At 42.0% G+C, this 19,961-nt stretch overlaps 1 protein-coding gene across 1 annotated transcript in view; it reads right to left on the bottom strand.

Annotated features, from left to right (window-relative positions):
• The window catches only part of MMP24 (matrix metallopeptidase 24 (membrane-inserted)), a 46,417-nt gene that overhangs the window by 22,269 nt on the left and 4,187 nt on the right, over positions 1 to 19,961 (bottom strand). Inside the window, exons 2-3 of the mRNA XM_010282730.1 lie at positions 14,466 to 14,582; positions 11,774 to 12,078 (exon numbers count right to left, since the gene is read on the bottom strand). Of these exons, the coding sequence (XP_010281032.1) occupies positions 11,774 to 12,078; positions 14,466 to 14,582 (422 nt within the window). The remainder of the gene's footprint in view (positions 1 to 11,773; positions 12,079 to 14,465; positions 14,583 to 19,961) is intronic.

Raw genomic sequence — 19,961 nt, 5'->3', positions numbered from 1 at the left:
ACTGTACTACAGCCACATTAACAAACTAATCTTCATGAGAAAGTGACTGCAGAAGGACAAAGAACTGCATTATGTTACCAATCACCATGAAAGACAGGTAGTTTGCCTTATTGATCCCAAAAGGCAGTGTGCAAACTAGGTCTGTTAGTTGTGTTACAGACCTGATTAAAGTTGCAAGCAGTGCTTTGTCCTCATAGTGCCATCTGTGCTATGTCAGATAATCTCCTGTAGATACTCACAGGAAAAATCTAAAGCATTTTTCTGGAATGGCAAGACCAAAACTGACCAAGTGATGGGGAGGCAAGAGTGGGAAGTCATGACTGCTTCAGCTGGCTCAGCAGCCCGACATTCAATGGAATAAGAGTGTTCTGCTGAAAAATTTTCCCGTATCTTTTACAAATGGACGTTGGAATTCAATAAGCAATTCAATACCAAAGAATTACCAAATTAGGTAATTAGGGAATGATACGCTAATACTGGCAAATACCAATTTGGTAGAACAGATGGTAAAGAAAAGAAAAATACCCATAAAAACATGTAAAATGTAGATATGACTTTTATTCCATTAGTCTTGAAAAGAAGCTATGCTCATGGTTTTAATTTTTAAAAGTATTTAAATACAGCAGGGTCTACAGACAGAATTTAGTACCTGACTCAGTTGTGGAACAACTGGAAGGTAAGCACTCAAAAAAAAAAAAAAAAAGAGGGGGTGGATTTTAAAACAGTTAGAAGGGTGACCCAGGGCATTCCAAACAGGTCCTGGCATAGGCAGCGCAGAAACAAACCAGTTTGCATGATTTGGGATTCTTTTTTGCCAGTCAGGTTGAAATTGCGTTTAACTCCTTGTGCTGGCAACAGAGAAAATGCTGTTCTGGAAGCTATGAGAGTAGCTATTTGCCACAAAGAGGGTGTTTTCTACCTAGGACAGGAGACTTACTGTCTTTGTCCTCCCCTGACACAGAAGGTTCCTAATGGAGCTGTAAAGACTAAGTGGGACTGAGAAGTAAGAGAACTGTGATGCAAGAGACTTTCCCCCCTCAAAGTGGTATTCTTGGTGGATTTGGGGAGAGAAGGCAATACTAGTTAAACTGTCTTCCAATCTTGTGCTCTTCTTCAGAAACCACTAAATGTAGTTTAAACAACTCCCAAGTTTGCCATTTGGTTGTGATGTCAAAATCTAAAGTGTTGGGTGTCATTTCAGTGCTAATGCTGCAATCCACTTCTGACTGCAATGACCAGTACATTTTTTTCAATAATTCATCTATTTTTCATTTTTTTGTCTTCCTGAACACCTGTTATTTTACTATTTTCCCCTTCAGCAAGTGAACTGCAGCAGGTTTATTAGAGATACTGCTGTGTTTTGGCTCACTTCACATCATCTGTTTCTGCATTACAAAAGAAGGCAGCAAAAAGAGACTTTTTGGCTCACCTTGATTCTCATGACCTGCCTTTTTTACAGTTGTTTTTTTCCTTCCTTTTTAAGGACATGACACATCATTTTGATCCCTACGGATTCCTTCCTACAAATCTCTGAGTATCTCGTTCTCTGTGGAAAGAAGTAAAATATTTTGCTTTGATTATTCAGAAATCAATAGGATTCCAAATACCTACACAACTGTATTCATACGCTGTGTATTAAGCAATTACTGACAAAAGCAATGGGTAACAGCTTTCTTTACAAAACACTGTGAATATCAGGTGTTTTTAGAAGTACGTTGTTTTGAAAGTGGAATTTGCAGGTGATCTTTATTAATGAATTTCAGCTATAATCAGTAACTGGCACTGTAGATACTGCAAAGCTTTAAAATCCAGACTGCACTAGCACAGCACGACTGTAATGACACTTCTATGTTTGTATAACAACAGCATATGTAACAAAAGAAAGCATTACTTACAGAGGCCCTGTCCGGTAGCAAAGGAGAAGAATCTGAAGATAGAAGTCTTCCATGTGTGCTGGTGGGCTTTCTCTCCACTTTACTTTTGTAAAAAAATTTAATTTGCAAGTTCTCTATTTAGAGCCTTCTATGTTTGGAATGACATGACAGGGATGTAATCTCAAACTGTTGCTGATTTAAGCTGCCTGATTTGATTTCTTTTTACTGTGGCTCACTGTCTTGAGCCCATGTATCTATATGCTTGCTCAAATTTGGTTCAACATTAGCATATGATTTTAGAAAACTCTGGCTTATGGGAACAAGTCTCTCTAAGCAGTTACAGGATGAAACCCATGTTAAGTAGGTATCTTCTAGAGACTAAATACTGAACTGGTCTTCTTCAATGAACAAAAGTACTGACCAACAGCATGATCTGGTGAAGTATCATAAAAAGGCCTGATAGAATAAATAGAAATCTGAATATAGTTTATGCCCCACTTGACCTCCAACATCTGTATGAAAGTCTTTCAGATAACAGCTCTTCTGTGTTAATGGACTCGTGAGTAACTTCAAAGCAGCTCTGATTTTTGCTCTGAAAAATACTGATGCTCCTTTTCAACAATAGTGTCAGAAGCCTGAAAAATAATGATGGATTCAAAATGTCATTTGTTAGAACAAAACTCTTTAGATGTGGAGATGTTCTGTACCTGAGAAATCAGAGAAAGAAAATTTAAAAAGTATTTAACAGCCAAATAGCACAAAGATTATATGTGTACTGTGTTGTGAGTACATGTGCTCTCTGTCAAGTTGCTCATTATACTGATACTTTGTAGATTGTCTTTGCTGGTCTCAGCATTTCCATAGAAAATGAACATAAAAGTGGTAAAATAAGAAAGAAATGAGACAGAAAGCAAAGCAAAACGCAGAGGAAACAGGAATTAATTGAGGGTAAAAGACTACCAAGTTCTGGCAATATGCTGGGTGAAAGTACAGAGGTTAAGGGAAGATATATGTTCTTTTTCAGCAAGCACGCGCTGTACCTGTACAAGTCAGGAAAGTGGGTTGCAAGTAGATAGTAGACAGTCAACCCGGAAGAGTGGATACCAATACAAATCTTAAAGAGGAAAAAAAAAGCAACATCTGGATACTCTTCATCCCTCTCAGTCCCCTCCCTCCACCTAATACATCACGACTGTAACCAAACAAATCAAATAGGATGAAGAATGTTTAGTTGGCAATGTTTCCAAAGTGACTGGAAATGGTTGGAAGTCTTTGGTAATAAGAACTACCTGACCAGGTAAAAAAAATGCCAAACCTACTTACACATACTGCTTAATACTAGGGAATCTGTTATATGGTGTATCCTAACATGCATGCAATGTTTATATTAATCTAGTAAATTGTTACAGAAACCTTGTACATTCTTGCACTTAAAAAAAAGTAACAATAAGAGGTGGTACTGCAAAAGCGTCAAACATCTGGTGAAAAATATTGCCAGCTACCTTTTCATGTGCCTATGAGCATCACCAGTCCTCCTTCACGAGGAATCTCAGTATTAAAAGATTCCTGTTTTTAGAAGAGAATTTGGTAACAGAAAAGAGAATTTTATGAGCTGAATACCTTGTTACAGCTCAGAGTTGCCATGAGAAGTAATCGCAATTTGCTCTTAAAGTCTAGGAACTAAAATTCTGTCTCTTTGGCAATGCTAAAGAATTATGGAAAATTTAGATCGAAAGGCATGTCTGGAACTCATCAAGTGTAACTTTCTGCTTGAAGCAGGACTAATCTCAAAACCACATCAGGTTGCTCAGGGCATCATCCAGCCAAGTTTTGAAAGTCTCAAAGGATGGAGTCTCCACAACATCTCCGGGTGCAGCCTGAGAGCTGTACCACTCAGTGAAGAATTTTTTTCCTTATGCCCAGATGGGGTTTTCCTTGTTGCAGCTTGTGCCTGTCATCTTTTGTTCCTTTCTCTGTTCACCTCCAAGAAGAGTGTGGCTCTGTCCTCTCTATAGTATCTCTTCAGGTGGAAGACTGCTATTAGATGCTTCCTTCCCCACCCCATCCTCCTCCTCCTCCTCACTAGGCTGAACAAGCCCAGTTCCCCTGGTTTATTCTTGCTCCAAACTCCTATCATGCCAGTGCTCCTGCACTGGACTCTTCCCAGTTTGTTGACATCTTTCATGTATTGGGGGCCCCAAACACCACATTCCATTCTTGTTAAACTCAAAACATCACTGGTTTCAACCACGCATTACCAGCAAAAGTGAAGGTCTTTGCAAAAAGATCGAGCTAAGGAAAAAGAAAAGCTTCCTGTATGAAAATAGTGACAAAGAGCAGGAAGAAAAAAAGGCAAGGAGAAAAGCAGGCAGAGACTAACAGATAAGTTTGAAGAATTAAAACTCTACCCAGAATGTAGACCTGCAATAGTTCTGCTGTGGTTTTATTATCAAGATGTGTATCTTGAAGCTGAAAGGGCAGCAGCCCTTTTTTCCTGCCCCAGCTGCCCATTTCCACTTACCCTTTCATTTGGGCCCAAGAGCGGGGGTGGCTCTAAGATCAGGAGAAAGAGAAAGATAAACAACACTTGGCTATATCCATTCCCTTATTTGTTTTGCACTGTGGCCACTTCAACCTTGCCCTGATTCAAAGGGGAAGAAAGAGAAAGACAGTGATGGAGGGAAGCATGTGCATAAATCCCTTGTGTAGGAGTTTAAACTGACTGGAGACCTAGAGTGCTAGCCTGCAAACCAAGTTCCAGAAGCTGAGAATGAAAAGCGTGGTAGTTGAATTCTGTTTCTCATTCAAGGTCAAATTATTTAGGGCTTTGAAAGACACTCATCCCTCCATGATCCAGGAATCCGGACAGGAAAAGCTATACACGTATTCCTTGAGACAGTCTATAAAAGAACAACCTGTTCTAGCTAGGCACAATCCATAAAGTATAACAATACTGCTCAGTAACTGCACTTTTAGAGAAGAAACCTTCTGTATTGCACCTCTAATGGCTTCTAGGGTATTCAAGACAAGCGTGCAGATTCAAGTACTCAGATGTGACAGTAAAGGCAACAAGTATCAGAAGCATGGGACATCGTCCATAAGACACCTAAGATGGACCAAATGGATAAAGGCAATGGTCAGTGATCTAAATGGGACAGGCTCCAAACAGAGGCACTGCTGTGGCAGAAAATCTCTAAGTGCCTGGGCAATTTTAAGAACTTTGTACTCATAGCAGGAATTAAAAAAAGAGTACCAGGACATTCAGGTTCAAGCCCAAATTAATTTGGTGCACCTCATTTCTTAACAATAACAGCCCAAGCTTGACAGGAGAGTGGCACTCTCAAAGCTTGGCTAAATGCCCATGTTTGTGCAACTGAATTCCACTGTAAATACAAAGGTGAGAGAGAGGATTCCATCTTTAGGAACGGGGATACAAATCAAGAAGGTTTGTGATGTTAATATTGCCAGGATAGAAAACAGCAAATCTCCAGTGAAGGCACCACTTTGAACATGCTGACTGGCAGATTAAACATCAGCTCAAAGCTATGCATGGCCCCCACCAACAAGTACAACAGGCTGTCATGCTCACTGGCTATCAGTAAGACTCTCCTCCAAAATTAGCTACTCTAATCAAAACTTTCACCTTGAGATCATTGCTGAACATTCACATTAGTCAGCTTAGACAGTATTTGGCTGTCCTGAAAAACCGGCTCAGACCCCTGAACATATGCAATGTCCAGATGGTGGCTTCAGGAGTGCTTTCTCTGTTATCCAGGTAGATGCCCACTGAAACAATGCTAGTCCTTGTGGTGGAATCACAGACAAAAATCTGTCCAGTTCCTCTCCTCTGTGGCTAACAGAAGCCTTCCCGGCAGGTGGTTCAGGCTCTTTTCCTACAGAACTTCTGCAGAAGCTCCTGCACTGATTTGACACTGATAGCAACCCCTGAGGTCTCATCTCCTGTACCAGTAACTGGCAGCATCTCGTAAACACTGACACTCTTTTTGGTTGGCTTTTCTTCAGAAGCCCTGAACAAGAAGCTTTCCAAAGAAGCCTCTGGAGGAACCCACTAGGATCTACAGGGACGTGTTTGTGGCAATGATTACAATATTCGTTTACTTGCCGTTAGCAAAGCTCAGCATTTCTTGCCAATATCTAAAGAGCAGTCACAGTGGTAATCCCACTTTTACAAAGAGAACTTGATACAGGTGTGAAGCTGTGGGAGAGTACCTGGAAGAGAGGATACTGAAAGATGAATTCTGTGAACTGCAAAATGATCAAACTTGATGTGAAGTTGAGTTACACTAGAGTTGCTACAGGAGTAACTTGTCAGCTGGGGTTATTTCACGAAGAAGATAGTGGCTGCCCTTGGGCACGCTCCCACTTACAATGCCACTGAAGAAGCAGATGATAGGGACGGTCTTAGAGCTCAACTCTAGGCATGCTGAAAGAAAAATATTCTGGTGATCCCTGGCAGGGTGTGGTATTTACCTTGCTTTAGCAATAAAAACATGCTCTAAATGTCTTCCCTAAACCAATCCTGCTCCACTTTAAGCCTTCTAAACTGCTTCAGTGCATTTCCTGACCAGCATGATGCCAGGTACACATAAGCTTTGGAATGAAATCTGGATTGCACAGGAAGACTGACAGCAGGTATCACCATTGCAGAGGGGGCAGCCCCAGCAGTGGCAGTTCTGGTTACCCACCCTGCAGCAACAGCAGTGCTTCCTACAGCCATGGGTAGTCACTGCAGACGTGGGTGCCATTAGCACCAGCACCAGTAAGACACAGGCAGTGCTATTTGCAGTGATGGTGACAGAGCAAGTATTGTCACTACCAACAGAGGAGTATAGCTAATAGCTATATACAGCTACATCCATATAGCTCTCTCTCTCTCTCTAGCTATTATATACACATATTATACACTTTATAGCTATAAAGCTAATATCTGCAGTGGGTTGGCAGACACCGCATATTTAGTAGGATGGTGTTGACAACATGTGTAACAGCAGTGGCCTTTTACTTTTTTTAAAAGACCATGAAGAGATTTGCCTGGGATTATTATTGATATTATTTGCAATGTTAAACTGGAGGTGAAAATGTGTTTCCTGTAATTAACCTGGATTAAACAAATGTTTGAGTTGTCAGAAGGTAAGAGCAGTCACGTGTAATGTGGATGTTTAAACTGACAGAACTTACTCAGAATTCCTTTTCAACCTGTTGTTGGAGATACAGACATATATAATTATTATTTTCATATAAAGGCTAGGAAATACTTGATTTGGCCAGTTAATAATGGATTTCATGCAGCACCTCTATGCTTGAGCCAAATTAGGTAAGATACTGAGGCAGCCAAGGGAGAGATCCCAGCACAGCCAAGTCTGTTTATCCTCTTCCAGGCACAGGCTTTGCTGCCCACTGTGAGCAACGTATGTCAGTGGCTGTGAGTCTTGAGATGGGCAGTTTAAAGTTTGCTTGGCTGTTTCTACAGCGCATTTCAAGTAAAAAAAGCCCAAGACTTGGAGAAAGTAGAGCAAAGTCACCTTTCATGTCCCCTCTGGTAATGCACGCTAATGCAATTGGGATAATGAGACTACCTGCATTGACATGTAACTCAGGGACCAAACGCTGCATCTGAGCAGCCAAGAGGGGCCACTTGGCCTGCGAGCAGCTACACACAATGTACCATTAAAAGACAATGACTCCAAAAACAGCTTCACTTGCCCATATATCAAAGTCTTATAAGGTGGAGCCCTTGCTGCTACAAGTCTGGGATAAGCTAAAGGCCAAGAGCTTCTTTCGCTTCTACTGAGGAGCACGTTCCAGGAAAAACATGAGGTAAGTCCCTGCAGTCATGACCATGCCAGTTGCTCCTCACTGTGTGGCTATGTAGATGATTTATCTCTAAATGTAAAACCACACTCCTCCTCTTTTTCAGTTGCATCCTGATTGCCACATCACTTCTCTGATTTGCCTTGATCCTTCCGAATTCCAATATTGTGCTTCATGCTTCTAGCTGCTCCCATTCACATTCTCATATGAAAACTTAACAAATGAATTCTGTATCCCATGGTTCCAGTTAATAAGGCCTGATCCAGGAGTACAACTTCCTACCTGGTTTTGCATACCCTCATCATAATATTATCTAAACTAATCTTCCACAGCTTGCTTACAGGAAGGTCACAGAATAAAGTACAATTATGATGATATATCAGCGATCATGAATTGGAAGTACAGTATTACTCGGCTAAAGGAACTGTATGCATGAGTGGAACTGTAACTAATATCCAAGGAGAAGGAAACTTCGCATTCACTTCAAAAGCCCATGCAGGATCATTCTTCACAGCAGAAGATAATAGAAGTGTTGGTGCATGTGCCCTATTACCATGGCCTCAGAAAGGCAATCAACAGCATCACAGCTATTATGATTATACTAATAATTTTAAGGGTCATGGTAATGGTCATGCTGTCCACAAGGGGGAAAATCAGTATAATAATGATCATGCAAAATGATAACAAGTATAAATCCCAACTAACTATCCACTAGCTGGTGTGATAAAATTGCTAATGAACCCTAGCAGATTACCACAAGGTATCTTTAGAAGAGAGAAGTTTTCATCAACAGGATATATCCCATTCTCCATGTACAGATCAGACATGTCTGTCTTCATAGAAAGATCTGTTCAAATCATTCTTCATTTTTTCTGACTGGATGAGAATTCACATGAAATGTTTCACTTTTATCCACATAATTTGCGCTGCTGGTGAAGACTCCAGAACAGTTCTTCTATGGGGTGACAGCTGCATCCAAACATGGACTTACTGAAACTCTTTAGGTGCCATGACACAGTAAGACAAATGTAGACCAATAAAAGCAAAGCTTCAGAGCATACTGGTTTCTAACAAAACTATATGGACTAAATAGATCAGCCAAATATTCTGAGGACCTACAGTGCCAGTTTCAGCATCCTGCTCTGCTGACCTTTGCTATTTACCTTTACTATTGCTGCAAGGCTAAGAGAGCTTTGAGGCAGGTTGTTCAAATTTTCCCTTCAACTAATACACATTCTTGTCAGGAATGGAACATTTTACACCGTGATTATTTTGTGGCTTGATGTAAAGATACTATTGTTACTTTGTGGCTATTTTAAGATTTCTATAATCATTGAGTGGATGCTGAATGGCCAAAACAGTTCCTTTTTTGCATCTGAATTAATGAGAGCTTTGCTACTCATCTACTGGTAGGGAATTTTTATTCTTTCACTGACAGATGACTTCGGTTCCAGACTGAACAACCCCATTTCCCCAAAATACATAACATGAGGACAAGCAAGACCATGTTTGAAGAAATACTTCCTGTTCAAAAGACAACATTGCCTCTGCTAACACCTTATTTCCAATGAAAAAAGGCAGTAAACTGATCACAGTGCAGGAAATCTCTGACCAAGAAGAAACTCTAAGACGTGCTAACAGCACTTCAAGTAAAACACATCAGAGGTGAGACTCTGGAGCTAGTGAGAGCTCCAATGACAAGAAAGTGCAACGGAAGGAAAAACACTCCTGAAAAGGCCTGGATCATCCAGTGAGGAGACAGGACATTTTCGTATTTGCATACCAAGGCTAAGAACACAGGCAACGACAAACTCCTCACATTTAACATGCACATCTATAAAGTTCTGACTACAAGATTATCCCTGTCATCCTCACCTCATGAAATTCCCTTTCTATCATCAGCACTTCCCCCAGGTGGAGGGGACAAATATGACCCCACCATTATCGACATCCTCTCTGGTGACTTTTTAAAAAGAGTTTTCAAATAGCCATGCTGCCTAGTCTATGCAGCATGGTTATTTGAAAACAAACACACAAATGACATCTATCCTCCGGAATGGAAATCTCCACTCTTCTATAAATTTTCACATTTGGAATGCACACCAGACCCTCAAATACCAATTACATGCACTTTGAGAACACTACTCATGACAGTCACTCAGCACACCAGAGAAATACCTCATGTTTTTGAAAAAGCCACATGGATACTGCATAAGAAATAGGTTTTATAAGCAAAACAAAAAAAGAGACCTTCTACTCATTGTATACATTGCTCTCAAACACCATCCTAAAAACTATACCAAAAAACCCTCAAAAAAATTATCATCTGTGTTAGAACATCCTACCCAGCAGAAAATTTTCCCCAGAGCCATCCCTGCCAGTCTTTAAGCTGCTTTACAACTTTGCGAAGCTTATCATGAGAAGGAAGCTTTTTGTGCAGAAAAAGAGAAAAGAAAAAAAGCAAGTACAACTTGTCAAAACTTTCCCTTCTGCCTTTGTGGAAGGACCTTCTACCCCAGACACCAGCACTCCAAGGTCTCATACGTGGGCTTACCTGGCAAGTGATATCCAGCACACAGGCCACCCTCACACCCCATAGTTGAGATCAAGTAACTACTAAGACCAGACTGAACTCACACAGACTGCTGATAAAGCACAAACACATCTAACTGCTGCAAAAGCAGCTCTCAAGGCACTCACTCAGTCTCTGGCTGTCAATCCAGATCCTCAAGGGAAACCTATAAACTGCCCTCCAGCCACAAACCTAGGAATATAAATTCATAACATTTCAAGATAGCAAGATTGCTTCTCTGCCACACCATAACCTCCCACACTCTTCACACTATCACCGCTCCACATCCCACAGGCTATAACCTCTCTCTTTCTCTGCCTAAACCCAATGTAGTCATTTAAACATGCCAGGAAACATTACTTCTCTTTCCATGAGAAGACAAGTATCATATAATTTCTGCTTTCCTACAAATTAGCATTCCCACATTGAACTTGCCAGCTCCGTTTCCTTTCAAAGATGATCTGATAGATACTGACTCAAAACCCTAAGGGATTTTCTCAATTTGCATTCCATCCTGAAAGAAAGCTGTCACTTTTAGGTCAGGCCTGAAGGTTGCTTGCATGCCTGAAAGCTTTTCTCCTTTTCAAATTACACTGTTTGGTCTAATGAAAGACATTACCTCTGCACATGACATAATGGCCACAACAATGCTACTACAGTTTAAAAATCAAGACATATTTACAGTCTAAGTAAACTTCTTATCCTTATAAAATGTTTCAAAACATGATTTTGAATCCCTAAAGGTTTAAAGACAGGTTGTCCTTCCCAAATGACTACGACTGTGGAAAGTGAAGTGGTACTTTATGAGGCCAGTGTAACATTCTGGTTTTCCAACTTAAACTTTTTACAAGTCGTCACTATCCTCAATCAAAGGTTTGAATATAGATCAGAAAGTGCTCATTGCCATTAGAGAGTAAGATAAAGCTAGAAAGTCTTCATTACTTAAGAACACAAAAACAGTTATGCTAACCATCAGTATTCCCCAACAAATCAGCCAGCCCCAGCTTCTGATGGGAGGAATTATGACTATACTCAGACTGTGGGAAAACAAATACGCATCAAAACAACTTGACATTCAAAAAAGTCTTCACTCTCTCAACTTTTTATTCACCATTACAACTAACTCTAATTTCCCTTGTTACGTATTCCATGAGATACAGAATTTACATTTCAACACTCTCTTGTTCACCTTTTCCCTCCCAGAGTCGTGGTTTCTGTAGCAACTTTTTTCTGAATCTTGAGATGTAAAAAGCCAGCAGACACACACTTCTATTCACTCCTCAACATTCACACATGTGCACAGAGGCATGCAATCACAAACTTACTAATAAAATTATTTACCCATTTAAGATAACATATATGTTTTCTAAAATATTTGAACCATTGTACAGGAGGTGAAAGCTCGACTAATCAAATACTTTGTAGCTGAAAGCCTTCAGCTTTGAATGTCTACATTCAATTTATTCTTGTTTTGAAAAATGACCTGCGCTCTTACCGTCATGATTAGAATTTCCCAGGGTCCATGGCTCATCCGAATCGAAGTGAGTATCTCCTCCTATTCCTGGTCCAGGAAAGTAAGCGTGAGCTAGGAATCCACCTTCTCCATCAAATGGAGAACTGTCTCCATGGAAACCAGAAGCAAAAAATATCATAATATCTGCCTCCTTTCTGTCATTTTTAATTTCATGGTAAGGGACCTCTTCAAAGGTAAGTGGTGTCACTCTCTGCCAAACATCAAATGCCTGACGAATGGCTCTCCTCGTATCAATCTCTCCAACCTTGGGGGTATAGTTGTGTACACTGTGTGAATGAGAAAGAAGGGTTGTTTAAATCTGCAGAGTACATTGAAGACTTCTTATTATAATTCCAAAACATAGCTGCATCTACACAGTTTCCATTTCCAAAGGATCTTTATTTTTTTGCAGACACTACTTTATGCATGCAAAGTTTTGTTGTTACAAATAAAGTTACCAACAAAACTACAGCCCTGATCTGAAGTCTACATTTATTAATAACAGTCTTCCCAATACTTTGGTTGATCTTGTATCGCCTCCTAATAACCTGACAACCTTTCCAATCCTGGTGTAGACAGCTAAGTAACTTAGTTTAAAAATGTAAATTGCTTCAGATTTTGTTTGAAATTATCATGCTAAAATGGAATCCAGTGTATAAAAAAAACTGATTACTAAAATTCTTTTTGAGAAACAAAAATTTCAGTAAACTATACAACCTTACTTATACGAGCAGCTTCATTCTCAGGACTACTCAAAATACTTAAGAGCTCACAGGAGTGATGAACCTGCCAGTTTTGTGCAACCCAGTCCATGACAGCTGATGATACAGAATTTATGGCGGCAGGGGGAGGCAAGAAGTTTAACTGCACGTATATTTCCCATAATTGTAAACTTTAGCTTAAAAAGTGCTGTTCACAGGGTGTTTTTTTTATGTGTGCATATAATAGACCCTAGACCTATTAAGCTTGCCTTGGGGTGCGGAAGAAGGATGGACTTCACAACTCTATGACATAGAGTTATATTCCGAAGCCGTTTATTGTCTTGTCTGACTCCAATATATATCATAATTTTCGCTTAGTCACTGCGCACACACTCATGATTGGTTACAACCTGTTACACACACTATTGCAATTGGCTGTATACAAAATATCACGCGCTGTCCACGCGCCTCTCACACAGTCAGGATTGCTGCTTGCAGGTGTTCCTGTGCTCCTTTGCTTCTTCTTAGTTGTTTTCCACAGCTCCTTCTCCTCAAGGCCGAGCCGTGCAGATATCCAGCTGTTTACCAGCTTCTCAATGCCACAGCTCCTTCTCCTTAAGGTCGAGCCGTGCAGGGTGATCCCAACATTGGGGAATATGAAATATCTATGTCATGGAAACGACTTTCAGTCTTTAATGAAACTGGCTCAATTTAATATAATGATTGACAGATGAAAGAAGCTGTAATACATTCAGTGGTAAAACAAGCTATCTGTCACTGGAATGGCACACTACAAGCACTGAAACTGGAAAGTTAAGCAACTACTAATTTGACAATGGGAGAAGTGAAGCCATTTGCCAACCTGCTTCCTGTGGTTATGCATACACTTAAGATATGTTTTATTTATACAATTATATACCCTAAGGTCCAGAAAAGGTTAGAAGCAGGATCTGACTCTCAGATCTTCACATACAGAAGATGTCCCTTTACAATATGAGTAAAAGGAATAATTATTGATGGAAACTTTGAACTAGTCCCTCCTCCCAGTCTCTGCAGTCCTTCATTGTTACTTGAAGAATCTTCCTCTTCCTTTCTCAGAGCTCTTGGCAGAAGCAACAGTGTGCCCTAGTCCCTGATTCTCTCTCCCTTCACACCATCATCTCTCTTCCTACACATTCTGGCACCTTCCCCACGCTGATCACTCATACTTCTACCTCTTCACCACAGACTTTCTTTCTGTCTTAGCCTTGTTCATCCATCTCTTCTCCTTAATGTCTATATCCATAATTTTTACTCCTCTGCAATCTCCTTTCCCCCTCCAAAAAAATAAAAGACTATACTTTCATGTAGAGAGGGGTTTAGTTTTATTTTGAAGTGACATTCTTATTATGAGAAACTTCCATTGGCATCATTTGGCAATTGCCCTTCAAAAGCTAAGGGCCTAATGACTGAAACAAAACACATCTCTGGGAATCAATTGTCACTGCGTAACACTCATTTGACACCTGTAGCCCACTTCAGCATACTGCCTCAGCAGGCCTGGACAAAACCAAAAGTTCTGCTACATAAGCAAAAATAAAACCTCTGCAAAAATTAAATATTCAGTAAAATGTTGCAAATTAGTAGAGGGAGAAAGTATCATGCCTTTAGACAATGATGTTCCTTCTGCTTTAATGGCTTGTTAAAGACGACATATGATCTAAGGGCTAGAGCCTTAGATTTCTAAGGGAGCAGAAAGGATCTTACTAGGATTTTCCTGCCAAAATTACACAGCTGCTGGCTGGGATTTAGGCATCTTTATTGATCAGACTCTTCAGTTACTCCAGTGCTCTGAAAGTATTCCCCTGCACCATGTTCTGAGAATGAAAGCCTCAGCTAGGCATTACAAGGAAAAATCCAGTTTTCAAAAGTACTTCGAAAATTTGCATACGGCATTTTCCCCCAAACAAAAAGGGGCAGGGAGGGGGCTATACCTGTAGGTTATATGCTTCTGCCTCCACTTTTGTCCAGTTAGTGCATACCGCTTTTTCCTCCGGCTATGGCGTAGGTGGGGATGATCCGCAACTCCACAGCGAGGCTTCTTCATCCACCTGGAAGGGAAGGAAAGAAAAAGCAAGCTGACAAAAAGTTTGGAAAAGGGATTCAAAAGAACTCAGGGGGTGACTGGAAGACCTCTGAGGGATGGCCAATGCAGACACCAAGAAAAGCTCAGTCTTCCCTCTCAGATTTACCCTCTTTGCACAGAGCTGTACATGCCACCTCTGCTGGCAATCCTCACGTCTCAGCACACCAAAAGGAGTTAATTTTTCCTTTTGGAAACACAGATACCAGATCAGGTAGCCCTCATACTTGATGAGATTAATGACGGTAATGCCACAAAAGAGACCCACATCAAAACTGCACATGTGTGTGCACTAGGATCAAACTCTCCTACCACCTATTCTATCATTCTCCATTTGTTAAAAGTGCTCCTGTGCCAGTAAAAAAAAACCCTCCAATTCATAACTCACTAGATAAGATTGAACAAGTGCAAACACTACTCTCCCAGAAAACGACTCAGGCTTTCACATGTAACAACCACAACAGATCACTCCAGTCTGTGGGTCACAGTCACCATATTCTGTTAGGTCCTCTCCATAATCCTTGACTCTTTTGATGTTACTCATGATGTAGGAAACTCTTGCCTATATGGCCAGGTGAGCTGGAAGAGCAAAGGATGCTGTCCCTTGCATGGGGACCCATGTACTATTATCAGAGAAATCAGGTCTTCTCCCCTACATCCTTCACCTCCAGCCTTAACAGTTCTTTTGCTTATTTCTTGCACCAGATTGAGAGTGGTCAAACACTGGCACAGGTTGCCCACAGAAGTGGTAGAGACTCCATCCTTGGAGCTATTCAAAATGCAGCTGGGCATGGTCCTGGGCAACATGCTCTAGCAACCCCCTGCTCAAACAGGGACAGGAGTAGATGATCTCAAGAGGTCCCTTCCAACATAAATGGTTCTTTGACATGGAGGAACAGACTGTACCCCAGAATACTATCCCACTTGCTGGTGAGGGCACACTCCAGAGAAGTCAGAGATAACTTATAGAGGAATGAATCTGCCCATCACTGCATGTGGCAGCAGGGGAAAAAGGAGACAGGGACAGAAAGAGTGGAGACTAAAATTTCTTTCCAGGACACCTTTTAAATAAAAAAACAAATAGACACTTTGCCTTGCACAGCCTCACAAGAACATTCTTTCACAGCACACATACCTGCTCCCAGTTCAGGCAGCCAAGCAACTGACCTTTCCTTAGTCCACTTCCTATATGTAAAAACTACAGGTGCTTACAAATTTCAGTGCAGTCATCTGTCATCTTCTCCTCACCAAGAACAGAGCAAATGAGAGTCGTTATACATATTGTACTGTACCTGACAAGAAGCCAAGCTGTGTATAGAAAGCCAGCACAGATCTTCCCCACTTATGTTACCTCACATTTCTCAGTACAGTATGTCTTTCAGAAATCTAAGCAACCTGTAGAAATCAGATCTGTCTTGCCCACACAGCTGCTGCCACCTTCAAAGAAAAGCAGTACGTCTAAGGTTTGCTTTTAGAAAAAAACATATTAATTCAACCTCAATACACTGTGTTTTTCCAAGTGTCCTTTACTTCTGTTCTTTTGCATTGCTCCTACCACTTTGCTAGAGAGATGTTAGGCTTACTGGAGCCTGTATTCTCCTAGATATTTGATGAGTATTTTTTTTTTTTTTAAATACAGTCATATGATATGGTACAGAGTTTTTAGCATAACCTTACAAAAATGTAGTGTGCATTAGGTTTTCATCTCTTGAGCTTTATGAGAACTCCAGTACTCTGAACATCACCATCATCAGGCCCTGATTACAGTCAGAAAATGACCTTCTGTTTTATTTTTACTAGTATCATCTAGGAGACAAAAAATGTAACAGGGAAGTGCTACCAAACCAACATGGATGCATAGGACAAGTCACCAGGACTTTCCAGGGCAGTGCAAGCTATGCTGACACACTGCCAAGTCCCTCACACCTCAACATCTGTTTCATGTATGAACAGCAGCTGCCCCTTCCCAACACGTGCCCTGTGCCGAGCAGGAAATCAGCCCCCACACAGATCAGTCCCATGCTATCAAAGCCAACCAGAACTGCACAGAGACCAAAAGTTAATGCCCTCAAGGACAGTCAAATTCCCTGCCCCTGTGCCAGCTCCATCACAACACAGGGACACAGGGCAGGGCACGGGGCTGTTCCAGAGGCAAGCTGCAATAGAACTGCAGTTGAGTTCTGCATCTGGGGAGGAACAACCCCATGCACTAGTACAGGTTAGGGGTTGACCTGCTGGAAAGCAGCTCCATGGAGAAGGACCTTGGAGTCCTGGTAGACAGTAAGTTATCCATGGGACAATGTGCCCTGGTGGCCAAGAGGGCCAATGGTATCCTGGGGTGCATTAAGAAGAGTGTGACCAGCAGGTCAAGAGAGGTTATCCTCCCCATCTACTCTGTGCTGGTGAGGTCTCATCTGGAGTACTGTGTCCAGTTCTGGGCTCCCCAGTTCAAGAGAGGCAGGGAACTTTTGGAGAGAGTCCAATAGAGGGCTACGAAGATGACTAAGGGACTGGAACATCTCTCGTATGAGGAAAGGCTGAGAGACCTCGACTGTTTAGTCTGGAGAAGAGAAAGCTGAGAGGAGACCCTATAAATGTTTATAATTATCTGAAGAGTGGCTGTCAGGAGGATGGAGCCAGCCTCTTTTCAGTAGTGCCCAGTGACAGGACGAGGGGCAATGGGCACAAACTGCAGCACAGGAAGTTCCACTTCAACATGAGGAAAAACTTCTTTACTGTGAGGGTGGAACAGGCTGCCCAGAGAGGTTGTGGAGTCTCCTTCTCTGGAGACCTTCAAAACCCGACTGGATGCATGCCTGTGCAACCTGCCTTAGGTGACCCTGCTTTGGACAGGGGGTCGGAACAGATGATCTTCAGAGGTCCCTTCCAACCCCTACCATCCTGTGATTCTGTAAACACCAGCACACTGGGCTTTAAGGGCTTCTTGGGCCAAAGCTTCCAAGGCATCAGCATTTGCAGAGCTGACAAAAGACTTACACTACACATGGCTGCCTAACTCCTCTTTCAACCCCATTACACTGAGGCCTGTCTGAACCCCCATGTTCTATCACAGTTTGTTCCAGAGCTCAGCTACACACTTTGTGAAACAAACCTAGTAAAAAAGCCCAACTACCTGGTTAGAGCTAGGCAGTACCCAAGCTGTCAACAGCCTGTGCTAACGTCAAGCTGAGAATGTCTATCTAGATCAGTTCCCTGATTCAACTTACTTCCTAGACATATGGCGCCTAGTCTACTCACATGGGCCAGGGTACAAATCCAGCCATCTCTTTTCTCAGCAGGGCAGATCTATGGCAAAAGAATCACAAAGCTGTAGCTTGCTGCCATTGATCTTCTTTAGCTGAGCTTTTTGACAGTCATTCTCTATTGAGCAGTTTGGATAAACCTTTCTGTGATCCAGAGGATTTACAAAAACACATCACATCAGAAAAAACAAAAGACAATTACTTGAAGCAGGATTCAGATACTTATGGTTGCTCTCCCCCACCTTTTTTCTAAATGGGTGCACCAATAACACTGGATCATCAAAATTCATACTTGGCACTGTTTACACATAGACTATTGCATTCCTCCAGCTGCTTGGCATGCAGAAAACAGGTAATTTCCAAAAGCTCTTCTCCAGATACATTGGCTTTCCTCAGTTCACGCTGCAAGCCCTCCACAAGACTCTCCTAGGCAGAGGAAGCTGTCACTCTCATCACCTACTACTGAGCTGGTAGGAGTGGTACCTTTAAACAGCTGTGTCCTGCATCCCAAGGTGAGGGACCTACACAACAGGCTGAAGACAAAGCACAAGACACTTCCAACACAAATAAGACTATTTCTTGGTTCCCGCCAGGGCCTTGTGGTTGATGACAACAAACATAACAGTCACCATTTTTGTCAGGTGCTAGCGTGCCTTCCCTCCTGGCATGCTCCCAGGATTGCTCCCTTGCCTAGTTGCTGAGCAAAATTACAATTCAACCCACTAGCTGCAGGCAGACACAAAGTTTGCTGAGGCAGTACCAATTGCAGGGTACAAGGAGGCCATTTTACGTATTCTCCCCCGACCTTCTTACAGGAAACTAGATATCCTCAACCTGCTACCTCAAGACAGCCCCCTGCTGCACGGACCCCCACCCCATTTTCCTTTCAGGTAGTAGGAAGCAACACCAATGGTGGCGTTCCTTCCCATTTCCCACTCCCACTGGCAGTGCCTGCATGGTAGCTTTCACACGCTTGCATACCACTCTTGCAGGAAAGAACAAGCTCAGGATTTGGGGGCGTGTGGAGAAGGAGATGAAAAACTTCAAGTTTCCGTAATAAATGTAAACAGAATATGCAGAATTTGTTGCCTAACAAAGAAATAGAAAATAATAACTTTGCATCTGACTGGTTCTAAAGTCACTTTAAAGGGACAGAGCTTATGATACTGACAGAAGTGAGAGAAAAATTCACAACTGCAATGTCAAAACTCATAACACAGACTGAACTAACAGCTTTGCAAATGCTTGAGTAATTTAAAGCTCTCAGAGCAAGCCTGCCTTGCCAGCTCTTCTCCTTTTGCTCAGCTTCCACAGCTAGGTCGGAGGAAGTGACAGCCCAACAAGTCCCAGCCAGACTTGCCCCTCCAACTCCAAATACAGGCTCACTGCTAACAGCAATTAGGACGTCTTTTTCCTTTCAGGTAACTTCCAGGTAGGTAATCCTGCTCCATCCTGCCATACAACACATGGACCTACCGATTCAGGACAGATGGAGGTAGAGCAACCGAACAGGCCTGCAAAGCACACCCATGTTTGACTGCAGCTGAGGTTTCAAGCCTTTGGAGACTCCAGTTTCAGAAGAGGGAACCATCTATGTTTTTCACCCATCAGCCTTTGAGTATTCATGCACCAATCAACCCCTGCCCATATATAAACTCAGTAAAACATGGGCAACACCTTCCTTTCCTCCAGAAAAATACTTTCACTTACTAAAGCAGGGACTCCCACAAGCAGCTTGTTCCCTGCCACTGTCACCCACAGGGCAGCAGAAGCAGCTCCTTAACTTTCCAAACTAGCACCCCAATATCATAGCCCCTTCTTCCTCCAGCCCCTTCCCCCTCCACCCCTTTCCAACTCATAAGCATCCCAAATGCAAGCTTCTACACACCAACTGCACATACACAACCTTGCACTCTGGCTCTGCTTCAGCATTCACTTACAAAGTGTGTTACTAATAGCAAAGAGATCACAGAATCATAGAATAGTTTGGGTTGGAATGGACTTTTGCAGGCCATCTAGTCCAACCCACTGCCATGAGCAGGGACACCATCAACTGAATCAGGCTGCTCAGAGCCCCGTCCAAC

This window comes from Phaethon lepturus, unplaced genomic scaffold (assembly GCF_000687285.1).
Source record: "Phaethon lepturus isolate BGI_N335 unplaced genomic scaffold, ASM68728v1 scaffold5972, whole genome shotgun sequence".
NCBI classification, from domain to species: domain Eukaryota; kingdom Metazoa; phylum Chordata; class Aves; order Phaethontiformes; family Phaethontidae; genus Phaethon; species Phaethon lepturus.
Note: the sequence above shows the minus strand (reverse complement) of the source record. Positions and strands in the feature narration are given on the sequence as shown.